This window comes from Rutilus rutilus (genome assembly GCF_951802725.1).
Source record: "Rutilus rutilus genome assembly, chromosome: 19".
Taxonomy (NCBI): Eukaryota; Metazoa; Chordata; class Actinopteri; order Cypriniformes; family Leuciscidae; genus Rutilus; species Rutilus rutilus.
Genome location: NC_140232.1, coordinates 17,676,632 through 17,697,768, shown reverse-complemented (window position 1 = coordinate 17,697,768; position 21,137 = coordinate 17,676,632). Strand labels below are relative to the sequence as shown.

The following is a 21,137-nucleotide window of genomic DNA, read 5'->3' as shown; positions in this document are numbered from 1 at the left end:
GACGAAGGGAGGGAGGGCAGAGGAGCCTTTATAGTACCTTCAAGGTCTTCTGCTCACAGGCCCTTATCTAAACAAGGGAAGGTTTCTCTGCTAGCGACCTAATCCTGCTGAGTTTATTCCTACAAACTCAGAAGTCCCAAATGGGACCACCTCTGATCCCAAGGGGTCAGAGGTTCCCTTTTCAGCTGTCTCCCCCTTTGTCTCACAGTGTTCACATTAATCATTATATTGAAAAATCAGGAGCACACCTAGAGTGTGAAAATTTAAATTCCCATTACAGTACGTAAACACAGCGCGTCATTTGCATCGCACAACAACTGTGAATACGTGGTAATCAGAATAGCCATTTGCACTGAAGGAAACAGGGCAATATATAACGGCACAAATCATAGCACATATCAGTGTGCAGTGTGTACATAAACACAGCGTCAGTGGCGTAGCGACAACAACTGTGAATACGTAGTTAAATCAGAATGGCCAGTTGCACTGAGGGATACAGGGCAATATATAAGGGCATAACAGTTAAATCATAACACATATCAGTGTGTAGTGTGTACATAAACACAGCGTCAGTGGCGTAGCGACAACAACTGTGAATACGTAGTTAAATCAGAATGGCCAGTTGCACTGAAGGATACAGGGCAGCCTGACAACATAAGCTGTAAGCACATCAGTAATGTTACGTAGGCCCAGCGTCAACAGCATAAGCGGTAACGACTGCGCAACCCCGTAGTCAAGACTGACTAGAAGGGGGGTAAACGCTCACCGAATTGCGGCTGTGCACTTCCATTGTCAGAGCGGGGCGTCTAGAGGCAAGCCAGGGAAGGACCCATGTCTGGCGCAGCGCTCTCTGTGTCCCGTGTCGCCACATTCTCGGTCCCGCCCTCTGCCAACGGTGAAGATCCGGTTCATACGGGTTCGGAGCCGATTTGGCGGGCTGGACTTAGCCGAATTTAGGCGGGGCGAGGTACCGACGAAGAGAGGCATCGAGGAAGGCTGGACCGTAATAGAGACCCCACTGATGCCTGGGTTTATTCCCCTGAGGGCGCGCACTAGCAGACCGGTACATGCCTGTCGTCCGTGAGTGCGGCCTCGGTTGATCCTTGTTAGGGTAGAGCGAGTCAATAGGACCCGCACATATCTGGCATGTAGCAGCCATCGGATGCGGGGAGGAAACATGGTGAGTAACCTCTATTGCAACTTCCACGATGACTTCAGATAAGACTTCTAGCGTGAAGAAAGAGATTCTGACGTAATTGTCGCGCCCATGCTATTTATACTGCTCGCGGACCGGTCAGCATTTGCATGTTTTGCGTCAATTGGCCAGCTGTCTCCAGCTCAAGATTTCAGTGAAAATGGAGAAGGAAGGAGTTCCCATATACATCAGTATGACGTAATGTCGAAGTGACCGCCTTGAAAGGGAACTGATGTGAATGTGTTTTATTTATATTGTTAGGGGAGGGGCCAGCGTCAGGGGCTTCAGTGCGTCATCAAGTAGGGGCGTGTCCAGGAGCTCAGGGGCTCCAGTGCGCCATCGAGCCCCCGTTTTAGCCCCGCCCAAAAAATCCGGAACACAGCAATGGTGAAAAACTGTTTAACGGTCTAACTCCACAGTTCAGCACTTCACAGTTCACAGTTTTTGTAATATGTTTTAGCAATACATTTCCAACATTTATAATGTCTTTAGAATTTTTTTTTAGAATTGCCTTTACAGGGACTTTAACTGAAAGTTGTGGCATCCGGTGTGGTCTTCTGCTGCTGTAGCCCATCTGCTTTAAGGTTCAATGTGTTGTGCATTCAGAGATGCTCTTCTGCAAACCTCAGTTGTAAGTGGTAATTTGAGTTACTATTGCAAAAAAATTCTTGCAAAAAAATAAGTCATACATAAGCACATTAGCGTTTTATTTCTCTACAAAAATTTATTACAAGCATAAGCACAGGCATTGCGATGAAAGGGTTTTTAAGATCACAAGAAACAAAAATGTGCACAAGTTATACCTTGCAGGCTATATTTTTCAATGTTGTTTATGAACATCCGAAAAAATCCACTTGAATCACATTTGCAATAAAGTCTACTCAAGCCTACTAAAGACATACTCATTCAACATTACAGTTTTACCACATAATCACATGCAAATTTCAAATATTCAACCGTTTTTTCTTTCCGTCTTTGTGTAGAAACAGTTCTGATTAGGGTGAGTATATATACTCACCATGAGTATGACATGAAAGAAAAAAATTTTTTTGAATGTCATGTAACTGGGTTTATCTTAAAGTCCCTCTGTAGTCAATAGTTTTATCCCTTAAAACTCATTTGATCACCTAAATTACATATTTAAACTTTTTTTCCTTGAAAAAAATTCTTCATGCGACTTAAAATAGCTTGAATGTGGCTCTACACCCTTGTCTCATTTAGTATACGTGGTTCTATGAATCTGCAAATTAGTCCCGCCCCCAATCACTCACACTCATAGATCCACTCCTTGAAGATCACACGTTGACGTGATTGGTTACAAGGTAGTTTGTGACGTAGGAAACACGAGTGATTTCAAACCTTGTTTTTGAGACTGTCTTTGGTTCACTGCAGTTTTAAGGAAAAAATACTCATGAATGATGTTGACTTATGTATTTGCACATGGTTTGTCTTAAAGCATATTAAAAACACCACATAGACATATAAACAACATTAAAAGCTTGATTTTCACCACAGGGGTACTTTACGTAAAACATTTCAATAGGCCTAAAGTTAGGCCTATTTGAAAATATAAAATTTCAATACAGTTTAGCTATCTTGCACCCAGCGCAATTGACTTTGTACACCGACGCATGTATCATTCCTATTTTGCACCCGACACACAGCAGACTTTTCCCTCGACAGACGCACGTTGGTAAATTAGGGAATGAACTTGCGCTCCCGGGGCGGTTCATTGAAAAGAGGAGGCGTGTTTCAGAGCAAACGTTCCCTGGTGCTATTTTGCAGTTCCAGAAAACAATTCCGCCACAGACCAGGAAAAACCTAGTCTAAAGTCAGTGGCGCGTTTTCAGTGGCGTGTTCAGATGCTATTTTAAGGGCGCATGCTTGGCCATAATGTAGCGTGTGCACAACGCGCATACACTTTGCTTCTCTCATCTACACACAGACACAGCAGTTGCCATTTTTGCAAACCATGGCATATTACAAGGAAAAATATTCCACATGAGGGAAATCATTGTGGTGTCCATGAAGATGTGAAAAAATAGGCATAAATCTACACTCTAAAAACTCCTGGGTCAAAAAGGGACCAACTAATTTATGGGTTATTTCAACTCAGAAAATTGGGTTATGCTTTTTGACCCAAATTCTGGGTTAAATACCTGACCCAAATGTTGGGTTTAAAAAACCCAACATCTGGGTAGAAATAACCCAAAAATTAGTTGATCCTTTTTTAACCCAGGAGTTGGGTCAAAAATAACCTAACTTAACCTCACTATCCCAGTATGCCTTATTTCAGAAAATAAAACTTTGTTTTACATTATATTACACACTTCAAGCACTTTTACATTTTTATTGCATTAAATTCAAATCTATATGAAAAAACACACACTTGGACATGTTTATTTTCCTATTTATTTTAGGTCACACTGTAATAACAATATTAGAAATAAAAAATAGAAAAATAAACAACAATTCTCAGAAGAGCCTCAGGAATTTAAGCCTGGGGCCAACTTTGGGGACAAGATTTGTGATAGTGTCCTCATCAAAGAGAAGAAATGCCTCCTCATCTATGTCAAGTCAAGTCAAGTCAAGTCAAGTATATTTGTATAGCGCTTTTCACAATACAGATTGTATCAAAGCAGCTTCACAGTATTAAATTAAAATAATACAACAAGGTTTGTTTCTAGTGGAATTTATTGATAAAATCAAATTAGATATCCCCAGAATATCCCCAACTGAGCAAGCCAAAGGCAACAGTGGCAAGGAACCGAAAAACTCCATCAAGTGACCTAATAGTGTCCTAAAACTCCATCAGGTGACCCAATGGAGAAAAAAAAACCTTGGGAGAACCCAGGCTCAGTCGGGGGCCAGTTCTCCTCTGGCGTTTATTAACTAGAGGCCGGATTGTAATTTGAACTGTAAGATTAAAAATATTATATGAATGCCTGGCTGAAGAGATGCGACTTTAATCTAGTTTTAAACTGGGAGAGCGAGTCTGAGCAACGAACAGTATCAGGAAGGCTATTCCAGAGTTTTGGAGCTAAATGTGAAAATGCTCTCCCTCCTTTGGTGGTTCTGGATATCCTAGGTATGACCAAAAGCCTTGAATTTAGTGATCTTAAAGAGCGCGATGGATTATAGGGCGATAGAAGATCCGTTAAATAGACTGGAGCTAAGCCGTTTAGGGCTTTATAAGTCAGTAGCAATACCTTGTAATTAATACGGAACTTTATAGGTAACCAATGCAGTGATGATAAAATCGGTGTTATATGATCATATTTTCTTGATCTAGTAAGAACTCTAGCGGCGGCATTTTGGACTAACTGTAGCTTGTTAATTGAGGATGCAGGACAACCGGCTAATAAAGCATTACAGTAATCTAGTCTCGAGGTCATGAATGCATGAACTAACTTTTCTGCATCAGAAAATGATGTCTTCACTATGTCTTCATCTGAAAGACAGAAAACAAGACAACATGAGTATTGTTAATAAGTTGACAATTGTGAACCACTCACCAGACACTCTTTCATTATCAAGCTAACAAATAATCACTTTTAAGGGAATGCAGTGGCTTCTTTTTTTTTTTTTTTTTACGTGGCCCAAATTGCTAGTTAACTAATGTGGTTCTTTTGCAGCATTAACGTTACCCATTTTGTGTGAATGACATCTTTTCTTTCATTAAAAAGTGTAATGACATTAATGCAAAGGTGAATATCTTGCCCATTCTTATGCATAACAGCTTAAAGACAAGGCACAATAATCTTTTAGGGTTGTGTATACCCCACTGGCGAAGAATTTGTGACTTTCACAAAATCTTGCACTGACACATTTAATTCTTATTAAAAAAAATGTAGGTATAGAGAGATGATATAAGGGCAATAAGAGTAAAATGCTCACCTCTAAAATTCTCTGGCAGCTCAGACAGCTGCCACTCAGTTAGCTTATCAGCGACAAAACTGTCCATTCAAGATGACCTGGAGAAAACATAGCAATATAGAGGTTAGCAACAATTTGAAGACTTGACCCGCTCCTTTAACTCTCACTACTTCAGCACTGTATAATATGATAAGCACGGCGCAGCTGGAAAACATAACTCAACTATTGTGTTGCCTCGTCGCTCTGTAGCCACGGCTATGGGGCTCGCACACCGGACGAGAAGCGCCGCGTCGCGTCTAGGACAACTCGAGGTATCGCTCACCGTACGTGCAGTCTCTCAAGGGGCTCACACACCGGATGCGAAGCGTTCGAAAATTCGAACACATTATTCTCTATGAGTGTACACACACCGGCGGCGCCATCTGGCGTCTGTCCGCGACCCCCAGCAACGGCTCAGGACCGTGTTCAAAACCGTGTCCGGTGTGTGATAACGTTACCTCTAGTTGTCCTAGATGTTGTCGTGATAGCCGCGACTACATGCCAACCACAGAATTACCACGGCTAACGCTAGTCTCAACGTGATAAACTAGCAACAGGGACATGGACACAGAAAAGTTTACATTACATCAACACTGAAAATACTCTCTTACCTTGAATATAGATGAAGTTGCACCGATGAAGCACAGGCCAAAACGGATCGAGCGCGAAAGCGACGGTTATTTCAAACGACTGTTGTGAGAAAATTCCAGAACAACTGCGGGCGAGAGAGAGAGAGAGAAAGCCAACCCTATAACCCAGAACATGGGTTACTCTTTGAAAAATAACCCAGAAACCCAAACAACCCATGAATTGGGTCAAAATATTAGCCCTATAACCCAGAAAATGGTTACTCTCTGAAAAACTAACCCATAATTTTAACCCAACACAAATAACCCAGAAAATGGGTTGAAGAAATAACCCAGGAGTTTTTAGAGTGTAGCTTACACATTTACCAAAATTATTATACGCCTGTTTAACCGAAGCTAATTTGTGTGGGTTTCTCCCTTCCCCATACAATGTCACTTTTCTGTCTTTTACTGGCTTGACGAGAATGTTGGTCTCCTCGACTGTGAACCGCTCCTGGCGTGTGCCTGGCAAATCCGCCGTTATAATAGCAATCCGCCATGGAACAAGCACGCCTGCTCTTAAAGGGAATGTGAGATGATGCTCTGATTGGTTTATTTCACGTTACACCCAAACCACACCTATGAGTAATGTAGCTACTTCAGACCAACCCATTTTAGATTTGCGTTGGGTGCAAAAGTAATTTATCCCGCTAATATAATAGCAACAGCGCCCAAGACCCGCCCACAAAGTTACTTGCGTTTCGCTCTTGATACTTGCATTTCAGATCGTTAAAAGAGGGCCCTAGGTCTTATTTACATTAATACAAACATTTCAACTGGAAATCTTCAGAAGACCCGACAGCATCAACGTCTGGTCAACGTTCGGTATCAGTTCTTGCTCAAAGTCCCAGACTCTTTTGTCTACGAACAGTTGGTCTTTGGTAAGATGGCCCTGCAGTGGGACTCTCACATGAACAATCCTACATACATCAAATGGTACATGGTAACAATCTCCCATTTCTTTCAAAGTGGAATGCACTGAGGTTTGCTGCACCTTCCTTGGGTTAACAATCATCTTTGTGGGATTGTAAATGTTCTTTCGATCAGGTTCTCTGTAAATGTGCTCCATGATATTGACACCAGGAATATCATTCCATTCTGCTCGTTTGAACTTCCCACTGTCCTCAAACTGTGTTTTGGGGAATATGTGGTTCTCTATGAGGAACACCCCAACATTGGGATGAGCAGACTGGAGATCCTCCATAAGAGATGGTAAATTGGTGTGTTTGTACGGCATGATGATCTCATCAATATCGTTCAGGAGAACGTACTTGGATTGATACATGTGCCTGTTAATGCACTCGTTGAGTGTTACTAACTGACCATAATAATGGACATCGCCCTTGTGCGTCTTGATGTTCCAGCCTGAGGATGGGTTCAGAAACTTGTCGATAGGCCATGAAACAATCTCCAGTATCCCCTCTGTTTCATAATGTTTTAAGAGCTTTTCCAGGTCTGGACCACATTTCGTTTTATAGATGACCACATGCTGTACACCCAGAAGCTTGTACATCTCCATAGTTTGAGCAAACTGCAGTACATTGTTGTAGTCACCAAAAAGGTTGGAGATGCAAATCGTGAAGTTAAACTTGAAAGTCTCTCTTGCCACCTTATTTCGAATTGGCAGATACTCCATCTTGGGGTCAACTGAATCTTTCTCGTCAGTTGAGGACAGATTGAGGACAGTGGTCAGTTGAGACAGAATGAGGACATGTGTTGAATTTTGCATGTGTTTACCTTTACAAATCACATCTGAGGCACCATACGGAAAGCTAAAATGGTCTGTGTGTATCTGGACATCTGCCTGAACAGTTCTGCAGTCATGTTCAGTGCTGCAGTAAACACAGTAAAGTGGCTGAAGACTGTTTCTGTTGATTATGCTGATGACTCGAATGACCCCGTCCAGTCTGTGGTCCATAAACGCAGACACCATTAAATGCTTTGAGCCATTGATGGGTGTTATCAAATTTGAAGCCTCCGGGATTTTGAATTTGTTATTTGTTGGAGAAGCTCTTATTGTTGGAGGAGTGTAGTGTATGTAATTTGTAGGACTGTCCAAGTACACCAAAACCAGCATGCCAAAAACAATGACAATAAATGATAGTGAAAGAAGTGCCTTAAATATGTATTTTTCCATCTGTAGAAAAAAGCAAAGAAATGTGTCAAAAAAATGCTAAATGTTAAAAACAAATAAACAAACAAACAAACACTCTTAGGTTACAGGAGGAGGAGCATCACAATGGGGCGTCAATGAAGCAACATCTATTTTAAGTTTTATTTTCACCAGAAATGACCATATTGTTCATTTCATAAGTGCATCAGACTGGTTTCTTAACTTAAATACACAAAGAATATGAATGAACAAAGGTATAAAGACATGCACGTGTTTCCTTGTTGAATTCAACTCTCTTATTTCATCCCTCAGACTAATAAACAACAAAAAAGCACAACATGATGCTTTATGACAATTTAAAGATATGATTTAACCTTAATATAGTGCTTCTCTCTATCTGTGTACACAAATATTTTTTGTTATTGTAAAAGTTTTTTCTTGTAGATTTGACCATGTTTTTTCCCCTGGTTATGTTTGTATATGTTGTACAAATAAATAAATAAATAAATAAATAAATAAATAAAAGCTTGGGATTTCACTTTCATGGGTCATCAAACCGGATTTTCATGTTCAAACACAACTGAACTAACCACTCTTATGAGATTAAAGTGTGTAGTGTACGTCATGGTCTTGCATTGTACTATCAACAATAAACAAGTACAACAAAAAAATCTTGCGTGAAACAACTGATGAAGACAGATGATAAACAATAAAGAATAACTTCCTGAAGACACTGTTCTCTCATTATGGATTCTACAGTGGTTTATGTCATTGTTACTTCCAGGGTACGTTAATTTGCAAGGCTATTCGAGAGGTACACTTACAGACGAATGTATTTTTTGAAGAAGAAGAAGAAGAAAAAAGAAAGAAATTTTGATCATTTCGAGATCAAAAATGTGTAGGTGGTTTAACTGTCTGTAAACTATTGCAAAAAAAGTGGCGCAAGTAGGCTAATTTATTATTATGATTATTATTAGTTAAAATTTTTTAATAAACAGTAAAGCAATTATGTTTAAAATATAGTTCATATGTAACCAGGAAGCTATTTTGTTGTCATGTTACAAGCAAACCAGAGGCTGAGACTGAGAAGACATTTTGTTCAGATCAGATAGAATAGGCCATCTTAATAATCATCTCAAAATTCAACTCTAACTCAAGTATTTTTTACTTGATGGTTAATGTCACATTTTAGCTTCATTCATTTTATAGAAAATTATATAGACGTTGGTTTAAAACCAAAATGAATACAAACAGTAGGCTACATTTACAAGTAGATTTAAAAATATATGTCTCAGTAACACTTTACAATAAGGTTTCATCATTTAACATTATTTAATATGAACTAACAATTAACAACACTTCTACAGCATTTATTAAACTTAGTTAATGTTAATCTCAACATTAACTACAAGTGTTTTACAAATCAAAAATGTCATTTGTTAACATTAATTAACTGTGAACTAACATGAACATGGACATTTGTATTAACAGCAAGAAAAGTTAATAAATGCTGTAAAAATAGTTTGTTTGAGGTTATAATTCATGTTTCCTGATGCATTTATTATGAGACCTTATTGTAAAGTGTTGCCGATTTCTCTTTAAAAGGATTTTATCACCTCACACTTCATTAATCAAAATATATTTATATAAGCCTACATAAAAATAGTGTTCAATACGTTTCAATACGCTGTAAACATAGTTGTATCCTTAATCTAAGGTTTGTTTGACTTCCCTCACCGAAATCGACAAAATTGCAGAATAATCCCTTGTGATGATAATTAATCATAAATTAAAATGGAAAAATAGACGAAATAGTAACAGTACCTTTACGATATGGAAACGTTGTCGTGTATCCTAGGATGTATTCTGTACAGAGGTACGAAAAATGAACAAGCAAAATTCGGTACAACAAGATGGAAAACCAAACAGGTTCCCGAGTTAAAGATCCACATAACTCTTGTATTGCACGTAATTTGAAGCCAAAGAGCCTTTAGGAATCTGTGACTCGTTCATTTGATGCAACAGCCCTTTTCCTTAGATTGAAAAGTACACGATGCACATTAAAGCTAGGGCGCCGCCCACATGAGCCAGCCCACGGTTTAAGAGCCACAAGCAATAAATAAGTAAATAATACATACACAAGACCGGCGAGTGCACTTCTGCCGCACTAGGCGAAACAGTCCGGTGACATAGCTTACCCCCACGGAAGAAAATTTTGAAAAATAACCCCTGAAATGATGACTTCTGGTGAATATTGTGGAAACTAATTGATATTTGACATTTAGATACATATATTTCATACATTATAGCATATTATAATACAACTTATTAGGCCGATATATTTATAGAATAGCAAAGTAGGCCTAATCAATATACAAGACTGAACCACATAGATGTGAAATATAAAGGCTATCATGATCATTTTGCCAACAATGAACCATGGATTTGTTTAGTTTATAATACGTTTTATTTTTAACTTAAACAAATACAACATATAACATTCAAAACTCATCGGCTTAGACTGCATTTGAAAAAAAATAAACACAACAGTGCGAACTTATTCAATAGAATTAGACTTCTAGAATATTCTTTCCAGTGCAAAAAATAATATTTTTAATTTAATTAGACAACATTTTAAGAAAGTGTAGTGCAAATATCTTTATATAGGCTAATACTTCCATTATAGTTAACTTTCTTTCCAGTGCAAAACAATAATACATAAAAAAAACAGCTAATAAAGAAAATATAAAATATTGCACTCAAATACTGCATTCAAGCAATACAACACCTGTATACGTATATTTTTGTGCTCTTTTCTTTTTCGCCGGCTGCTCGGAGGTAGGCATTTTTACATTTCCAGCTGTTGTCACTTGTCGTCATCGTTGCTACGATATGTGACTCACAATGACTGAAACGACCAATTAAAAGGGCATTCTCTGATGATGTTCCAAGATGTTAAAGGGATACTCCACTTTTTTCGGAAATATGCTCATTTTACAACTCCCCCAGAGTTAAACAGATGAGTTTTACCGTTTTAGAATCCATTCAGCCGAACTCCGGGTCTGACGGTACCACTTTTAGCATAGCTTAGCATAGATCATTGATTCAGACGAGTCCAGTAGCATTTCTTTCAAAATGACCAAAGAGTTTCAATATTTTTCCTATTTAAAACTTGACTCTTCTGTAGTTAAACCGTGTACTAAGATCGACGGAAAATGAAAAGTTGCGATTTTCTAAGCCTATATGGTTAGGAACTACTCTCATTCCGGCGTAATAATCAAGGAACTGTGCGGCCGTACCATGGGTGCAGCAGGCGTAGTGATATGACGCAGCGCCTGAAAATAGGTCTAATAGGTTAGACAAACTTAGTCCCGGTCACGTTGGAAGAAGTTACCGAGCTGGGGACTATTTTTAGGCGCTGCGTCATATCACTACGCTTGCTGCACCCATGGTACGGCCGCAAAGTTCCTTGATTATTACGCCGGAATGAGAGTAGTTCCTAGCCATATAGGCTTAGAAAATCGCAACTTTTCATTTTCCGTCGATCTTAGTACACGGTTTAACTACAGAAGAGTCAAGTTTTAAATAGGAAAAATATTGAAACTCTTTGGTCATTTTGAAAGAAATGCTACTGGACTCGTCTGAATCAATGATCTATGCTGAGCTATGCTAAAAGTGGTACCGTCAGACCCGGAGTTCGGCTGAATGGATTCTAAAACGGTAAAACTCAACTGTTTAACTCTGGGGGAGTTGTAAAATGAGCATATTTCCGAAAAAAGTGGAGTATCCCTTTAAAAACGATACGCTGATCATAGACAAACGGAGAGAAATTTGTATCTACCGCACCGTCGTTTTTTTTTTTTTTTATTATAGCCTACAAATGTCTTGGTCCATAGTCTGACATATATTAGAAGCTATGTGTCTGTCATGGATTTGCACTGAACTGATTCTCAAAAATACGGAACAAAGTGCGTTCCGTATCAGTTCAATACAGAACAAGACTTTTATGTGTCAAATACGGGACAATTCCGTATTATACGGAACGGAGAAAGAATAAATAACTTATTTACTAAAAACTAAAAAGGTCACAAGTTGTTTTGTAATTGTCAGGTTTTCTGTCAATCACTCTAATCGCACGTTACATGTCTGCTGATTGAGTGACCCACGTGGCTCCATAAACCCAGTTCACACAGCCAGCGATTTTGTCGCTGTATGTCGCTATTCTCTATACCAGTGTTTCCCAACCTTTTTTCAGTCAAGGCACCCTTTGAAAATTGTAAAAAATGTGTGGCACCCTACACTAGTGTTGTCAGGATACTTCTTTGATACTATACCTTGAAATGTATAAATTTTCAATACCACAGGGAAGAACTGCCATATAGGCCTAATATAGATATTTTTAATATTATCTTTTTTTTTTGTCCATCCATTTAAAGTCTAGGAAATCATTAATTTCTTCTGAAGAGATCACTTTACATGATGACATATTTAATTAAGGCTTTTATTCATATATAAACATTGTTCAATTACCATTGCAAATGTCACCTGAATGTTTGCTCACTCAGTGTATTTGTGTTTTTATATTGGGATAATTTTGTTATAATTGCACAAGATAGCTTGTTTTTAATATATTTTATGTAATAATTTCACAGTTAATCTCCAAATTAATGTAGAAACAACATAAAGACAGTATATTTCAAATAATTGTTTAATGGCACATTTTTATGAATGAAGTGTTATTTGATTCTGATGTCACTGCTGCACATGTGGATCCCACACGCGTCCCATTTTCTCACAACTCTTAACGTTCATTTAAGACTTTATTTAACTAATTTAAGACTGCTCTGGGGTGCGTTTCCCGTACAACTATATAGCTCGCTGCTTAACTACCATAGTACGATGCATCGTTGGAGAAATCAACTAGCTGGTCACGACTGTTTCCCGAAACCGTATGTCGCAAAGTATCGTTCAACCACGTTGGTTTATGACGTCTCGCACGTGGTGGACTAATAACTTATTTTAATTAATCTGTTTGAGATCGAATTAACGCTAGATTTTGTCATATAAGTTACAGACATGGCATCTGAAGACCATTTCTAATTTTTCTCAGTTATTTTGCTTTATTACCAGACTCAATATTTGGCTCGTTCTTACATAGTAGAGCACGTTCGCACATGCGCAGTCTTCAAAAACGGTGCTTTAAATCTCTTGACAAACTAAAAGATGTAAATTACATTTGTATGTATTCTAAATAAATAACACGGTTTGTACTGAATGTCAGCTTGCTTATTTTGCTAAAGATAAGGATTTATTCAGTCTACATGTCATGTAAACTAGAAACAATGCTTCTAACCACAGCTCGAGAGCTGTCATTCCAACCACACAAGTTTGCGATGCTGTTTGCGAACGTTCGTTGGAACGATGGTTTCGGGAAACACCAAATCGTTGAACTATGCTGATAACTACGGAACTTGCGACCATAGTTGGCTTACAATGCTTTCGGGAAACGCACCCCTGATGAGGATACTCAAAGCGAAAGCGCGAAAGAGAAGTCGATTCTGACGCGCATCGTTCTGTGCGTCGTGTGTGTCAGCATCACAGACAGCGCATTCTCTTTTGTATTTTCTCGCTTGCATGGTTTAAAAGCATTTGCATGAAGAAGAACGTGAGTATATATAATGTAACGCTAGCCAAAGGATGAAATAAAAAAAACGGATGCTGCTTTAATTGCGTTAAATATTTTTAACGTGTTAAACTGAAAAACATTAATCGCACGCGTTACCGTTGACAGCAGCACGCCACGGACATAACCGATGTGTTTATGTGAATACGCGGCAATACAGACGTCGTGACAATGTTTTCGTGTGTATTTGACCGTAAGCGCAACAATGAAAAATAGGCAGCTTTATGTGGACGCACTGGGAATGAGGCACGGGAATAAAATCACGCGCAAGCGCAACCTCCGCAATTCAACGCCGAAAACTTATGATTTGCATTTTTATTATAAATTTGTGCGCATTATTTTGTTGTTATTAGATACTTCAAGTTCCGACGATCCGAGATTGATGGTCTTTTTTTATATATTTTTTACACATTTTAGAAAATGTTTGATGGAGTTTTTACACGGCACCCCGAATTTGACAAATAATCAATTTTCTTGTCCCTAATAGTCAACATAATGCAGGGGAAACTGTAAAATGAACTGCAGCAGTGCTAAACTTGCATCATAAAACTACAACACTCGAACTATACATGTATGAATTAAACTCACTGAGACTGTCGACATTTCTTTTCCATCATTTTATTATCCATGTCTGTGGTTAGTTACAGTCAAATCATGTAAAACGCCCTCGAACTCTTCTGTCTTGCCTGCACTGCACTCGAGACGGTGACGGGAGCTGAGCTCCACTGAAAGGCTTCTTTCCTATTGGTTGTCGCTCGCGAAAATCGCTTCTCATTTGCATAAAGTTGAAATTTCTCAACTGTGATGTAGATTAGATATTTATGGAGCCCCTGAGGGGACCTTTGCAAAAAAAATAAAAAATAATACGGACTTTCGCGTGCGCAAGCGAAACTATTGCGTGCGCACGCGAAACTATTGCGTGTGCACGAGAAACTTTCGCGTGTGCATGCGTTACAATTTCCGGTTTGGTTATAGTATAGTGTCATTACTACAAATGTGGGAAAGGGGATGAGATGAGAGTGTGCTTTGAGCATGCCTCCAGAGATTTGTCTTATTATAGGGAGTTTGCATTTGAGATTGTTTGTGGACTGTGCTTTACTGTAAGAAAAAAAGCATGAATATCACATAAATGAATATCAGGTCCCACATCATGGATTACATAATCAGAGAGTAGCCTATTTCTTTTCGTTTTGAATTGTTTCGTTTAAAGACATTTCAAGCTATCTTCAGATGTATTTCTCATGTATGTGAGGTATACCTAGTTTCAGTTCATTTATGATGAGATGTGCTCCAGTTCACGTGCAATGCAAGTGACCGCGGCGCGCCTCCATGATTATATTATCTGCTATATATTTGCTTCTCATTTATTAAATACAGGCAATTGGTTGATGAAACATTTATTAAAATTAAGATACAATTTATACAAAACGAAATTCACTTTAAAGAAAGGTTTTCTACAAAACAAAACTTAATGAAGTGGTCAAAATCCATTTGTGATCCATTCCATTCTGAATAAACAAACAATGCAGTTTACATGCTTAATCTTTGTTGCATTATTCATTAAGATAATAGGCCTAATTAATAAATGCACGCACAATTATCCGTGAAATTGATAAATGTTGCAGATATGGTTTACTATGCAAAAAAATGCCTTTCAACTTATGTGTGCAAAATTCAGAATTAAATGAATGTGCAGCAATTTGTACAAATAGAGAGAGTCTGTAGGCCTACTATATGTGTTGTAGCCATTAAATAAGCACATTTAGTTTAATATTTGTTAAAATATTATAATGTATAATTTTTGCATCTATGTTGATTATGAAAAGTGAACAGCACGAGTAAGATAGGATGCGCAATCTATGACACATGGAGTGGGTCAGACATGATTTTGACCACTTCATTAAGTTTTGTTTTGTAGCCTTTGTTTAAAGTGAATTTCGTTTTGTATAAATTGTATCTTAATTTTAATACATTTTTCATCAACCAACTGCCTGTATTTAATAAATGAGAAGCAAATATATAGCAGATAATATAATCATGGAGGCGCGCCGCAGTCACTTGCATTGCACGTGAACTGGAGACATCTCATCATAAATTAACTGAAACTAGGTGTATGCCTCACATACCAACCCGGTATCACGACAAGACGTGAAATAATCACGTTGGTCCCCTTTGGAAAACGTGTAGATGTCACAGTTTAACGCCCTCAAACGTGAATCTTACACGTACCCTCAAACGTGAATCTTACACGTCCTCAAACGTGAATCATACACATGTAACGTTACCCTCAAACATGAATCTTACAGGTACCCTCAAACGTGAATCTTACACGTCCTCAAACGTGAATCATACACATGTAACGTTACCCTCAAACGTGAATCTTACACGTACCCTCAAACGTGAATCTTACACGTACCATTATCCCGGGACGTTTGCTAACACGCTAAAGTCCGTATTATTATTATTTTTTTGCAAAGGTCCCCTCAGGGGCTCCATAGTTATTACAGTTTTTTAAAATGAGATTCTATAAATCGAGGGGATGGGTCCTACAAAACCCCTCAGCCCCGGGGCCTAACATTAGGTTAAAGCGGCTCTGAGAATAGCTATAGACATTATACTGATTATCACAAGCATAATTCATCATGGCCTGTTAAGATAATCATTCAAATATATTTAAAGTACATTAACGTTTTCATGCATGCCTGCAATTTTGGATTCATTTGAATTCAAGTCTACCCAGATCAGAAGTGCTTCTGCAAACTAGGAAAGTTTACTGCTGCCTTCACCACAGGAGTTTATAATTATTATTATAATGCTACCATACATTTCGGCAAACTTATAAAACAATACGCTTTAAAGAATTCAAGGTAAAACAGAAACATAACAAAAATAGGCTATAGCTCGTTTAGCGTATCCTACCAACACCTCTGGCAAATCATTGGCTGTAATCATATCAAACATAGCTAACACACGACACGAAATAACACAATATAGCCTACATATAAACTATTGTGCAGTAATAACAGAATATAAGCTTAACTTCGTTTAAATGGTGCTTAAACACAAAACAGCTATGAAACGAATATTCATGTAAGCTCCGCCCAGTGTCACCGAAAATCTCAGTCCTAAATTGTGTAGCCTACTCTTCAGCAGGTACTTATTTTTAATAAGTAAATTATTTCACAACAGCTAAAAAAGTATGTTCTATATGAATGTGTAGCATGAATGTAATCTGGATGTACAACATTTGCATCTACCAGCATCACTTGCGTCGCTTCTGCCATTTACAAATCCTCTCCCGTGGCCTCATGGGATGATGGGATAGTAGGCCAGTCCATCGTATGCACACTTAAGAATCTCGCTGAAGGGAGTCACGTGTGTACCTCAAGCGAGATGGCGGCTATCTAGATAAGCTCCTACCCACTCGGTAATAATTAGATAATTTATGACGAAGTAGTTGACACTGTGTTAAAAAAAATACTTTGAAAACGTTTATGATCCGGATGCTAAGAACTTAATCGCGTTTTTGATTGTATCACGATGACTACAACATCCAAATATTTCAAAGAAGCAAACCGCATGGCGACCAGGCAGACCCCACCTTTAACTTCGAGTTCGCCCGAAAAGCAGACTGACGCTAAAGTGAGCCTAGAGAAAGTTTTTGCTTAAGTTACTAAAATGAGTAAGACCCTTCAGGTAGTGGCAGCGGACACAATCGCCATTAAAGAGACGATGACGGAGCTTGAACGGGCTGCAAGTTCGAATGGAGGAGGCGGAGGGCCGTATCTCACAAATAGAGGGTGTGACAGAGAGGTTGGCGACAGATAAAGATGCTAAAGAAAAGAAGATAAACGTTTTGTGGGATCGTGTTCAAATGCTTGAAAACCATAGTAAGAGGAATAATGTAAGACTTGTGGGGCTGAAAGAGAAGTATGGAACGAACGGCACCTTGGAGAGATGTGTGAAGAAAGTTTTGAGTGAAGGCCTGGGGATCGACATGGAGGGCGAATTCGAAATTGAGAGAGCCCATCGAATACTGGCTCCCATGCCGAGTGAGGATCAACCGCCGAGACCGGTGCTGATCAGGTTTTTGAGGCAGTCAGCGCGGGAAAAGGTACTTCGAGCCGCGCGGGAGCACCGGGGAATCGAGTGGGAGGATTTTAAGTTATCCGTGTTTCCCGACATGACGAAGGAGCTGGCTGAAAAAAGAAAGACCTTTTTGCCTGCCAAGAAATCGCTTCAACAGCTAAACGTGAGATACACGCTTGCTTTCCCTGCTACCTTGAGATTTACTTGGAAAGGTAGAAACCGTAGTTTCACCAGCACGGAGGAAGCGGATCGTTTCATCAGCACCTTACGCAATGATGGGTCATAAACAGGTACGCTGTATGACCTTATAAGACAGTGATACGTTTGGACGATGAGCATTATACAAAAGTCAACCATGGGTGGAAATTAAACACGAGTGGGTTTTGGGCTTTATGGTATGCTGCCCGAGCAGGGAAAGGAGTTTTTTTTCGTTGTTGCGTGTTATATCTGCAACAATTTTTGTTTTTTTGTTTTCAGGCTTTGGTTTAGAGACCAGGGACTGGTCAGAGCTCCCAGGTTCTGGTTTAAGAGAGCATTTTAAGTTACTTAATGGCGTTCGTTATTTTTTTTTCCGAATTTTTCATGAAAAAAGGTTCGGTCATGACAAAGTTTACTACTAAAAATTTGTTATTGTATTTGCTAGGCAGGAAGGTCTATAAATATACAACAGTGGGTTCCTTTGTGGTTGGAATTAATTTAATTTAATTTTACTTTACCCTTTCTCCTGATGTCGATACTTAATAGTGCACTATGGTGGGGAATCATATAATATGTGTGTCTTGGAACATAAAAGGCTGTGGGAGTCCTATAAAAAGAGGCAAAGTTATGACATATTTGAAACATAATAAGGTGGATATTGCATTTATTCAGGAAACACACTTTAAAGGGGAGGAGGCTCTAAAACTGAAGTATGGGTGGGTTGGACATGTATTTCATAGCTCCTTTTCCAGTAAGCGGAATGGGGTTGCCATAGTGAATAAGAAGCTAAATTTTGTTCTGACTGGTGAGGTCAGGGATGGTGAAGGGAGAATGGTGTGTATACAGGCCACGATAAACGGCACTGCTGTGGTGTTATGTAACATCTACGCTCCAAATATAGGGGATCCTCATTTTTTCTATGAATTAAATAAGAATTTAGGGGAAATGGATGGCCAAATAATACTAGCCGGAGATTTTAACCAAGTGTGGGACGCTTTTATAGATAAAAGTAAATGTAGTGACCAAACATATCCTAAAGACAGAACAGCAATTCATATGATGAGCGAGGATAATGGATTAGTGGATATTTGGCGTCTTGTGAATCCACGCGAGAGGGAATACACCTTTTATTCACATTGTCATAAATCCCACTCCAGAATTGATATGTTCTTGATCTCAAATACAATGACAAAGCATGTAACACACTGTAAAATAAATGCTATTGCCTTATCAGATCATGCTGCCGTGACGTTAGGCATTGATATTAATTGTGACAAAGAGCGAAATGGCAGATGGAGATTAAACACCTCACTGTTGTCTCATGAGGCCTTTAGTTCATCATTAAAAGAAGATTTACAGTCTTTCTTCGAAATTAATACTGGTAGTACTGATAGAAGAGCAACTGAATGGGAAGCATCTAAGGCATATGTTAGAGGGAAGATAATAGGTTATGCTTCTAAAAGGAAAAGGGAGGATCGGAACAGAATACAGGAATTAGACAACAAAATTAAGAATCATGAAAAACAATTATCCCAATGTTTCTCAAATCAATTATATCAAGATATCTGTAAACTTAAATTTGAACTCCAGGAAATTTATAATAAAAAGGTGGAATATGCCTTATTCAGATTGGGAACGACTTTTTATGAGGAAGGGGAGAAAACTGGTAAATTGCTCGCTAGACAGCTGAAGCAAAAAAATACATGTAATTTGATATCAGCTATTAAGGAAGGAAACAGAGTAGTAACGTCAACTAAGGAGATAAATGATGTTTTACAGAAGTTTTACAAATATTTATATACAGCTGATATTAGTCCTAAACAAGAAGAATTGAATAGTTTTTTCTCCAAACTCAAAATGCCTAAATTGTCCTCAGAGGAGATGAATATGCTAGAAGGCCCAATAACAGAACATGAAGTCAAAAAAGCGGTATCTATTATGAGGAATGGAAAGTCAGCAGGGTTAGATGGGCTCCCGGTTGAATATTATACACAGTATATAGACTTACTTGCACCCACCTTAACAGAAGTATATAATGAGGCATATGCTACTGGATTTCTTCCCTCTTCTTTTAACGATGCTCTAATATCAGTGATTCCTAAGAAAGATAGGGATCCAACTGAACCCTCAAATTTTCGTCCAATAAGTTTGATTAATGTAGACTGCAAGATCCTGAGCAAAATTCTTGCGTTACGTTTAGAAAAGGTATTATCCAACTTTATAAACCCTGATCAAGTTGGATTTATGATGAACAGGTCATCAACGGATAACATGAGAAGGTTACTCCATCTAATTTGGTTAAACAGAGAAAAGACTGACCCAATTGTTGCCCTCTCACTTGACGCAGAGAAGGCGTTCGATCGAGTTCAATGGGAATTTCTATTTACAACTTTGTCCAATTTTGGGTTTGGACCCTGCTTCATAAAGTGGATTCAAACATTATATAAGACACCTAAGGCATGCGTGATCACCAATGGTAAAGTTTCTCCATCTTTTGACCTCACTAGGGGGACAAGACAGGGGTGTCCGCTATCACCACTATTGTTTAATATCACACTGGAACCATTGGCAATTGCTGTTAGGGCTAATGCAAACATTTCAGGCGTACAGGGAGGCAACAAAGAGCACAAATTGTTTTTATATGCCGACGACATTCTGGCCATGGTAAAAGATCCAGATAAGTCCTTACCCCACCTAATGGAGACAGTTCAATCCTATTCCAAAGTGTCTGGATATAAAATTAATTGGACAAAGTCGGAAGCTACGCCTATATCCGGAATATGCAACGCAAATATGGTAACTAAATATGGCTTTAGATGGATCCCAAGAGGAATAAAATATTTGGGTATAAAGATATGTAGGGAGTTGGAAGAGATTCCCACCCTAAATCTGGCACCACTTCTACAAAACATAAAAAATAACTTAGATAAATGGGGAAAAATTCAGCTAACTTTATGGGGAAAAGTAAATATAATTAAGATGGTAGTCTCCCCTCAAATTAACTATGTGCTGATGATGCTGCCACTTTCAATACCACAGTTGATCTTTAACCAATATGATATAATGGTTAAACGTTTTCTATGGAACGGGAAAAGGCCTAGGATAAAGTTTAACAAATTATCTGCATCCCGTGATAAGGGAGGGTTGGGATTACCAGATCCTCGGCTCTATCAGATATCTTTTGAAATGGCCAAATTGGCCAAGCATTGGAACAATAATGCTCAATTAGACTGGGTTACTATTGAGAAAACCTTGTCACGGCCATACAGCCCTATCGAGCACTTGTCTCAGTGTTCAGACACAACTACAAATCCTATC

General features: G+C 38.6%; 1 protein-coding gene across 2 annotated transcripts; it reads right to left on the bottom strand.

Moving 5' to 3' along the window:
- Nucleotides 1–4,018: 4,018 nt before the first annotated feature.
- Nucleotides 4,019–10,043, bottom strand: LOC311278968 (beta-1,4-galactosyltransferase galt-1-like). Of its 2 annotated transcripts, XR_014625506.1 has the most exons (4): nt 9,674–9,876; nt 5,722–7,873; nt 5,093–5,169; nt 4,019–4,646 (listed from the first exon to the last, which is right to left on the bottom strand). XR_014625506.1 is itself a non-coding variant. In XM_084390162.1 (2 exons), exon 2 carries the CDS (start codon nt 7,871–7,873, stop codon nt 6,509–6,511), a length of 1,365 nt encoding a protein of 454 aa, XP_084246288.1. In that variant the 5' UTR covers nt 9,988–10,043; the 3' UTR covers nt 5,176–6,508. The 2 variants fall into 2 exon arrangements, 1 of the variants encoding a protein (XP_084246288.1); XM_084390162.1 differs by lacking the exons at nt 4,019–4,646; nt 5,093–5,169; nt 9,674–9,876 and adding an exon at nt 9,988–10,043 and having other exon boundaries at nt 5,176–7,873.
- Between the last annotated feature and the right edge of the window lie 11,094 nt (nt 10,044–21,137).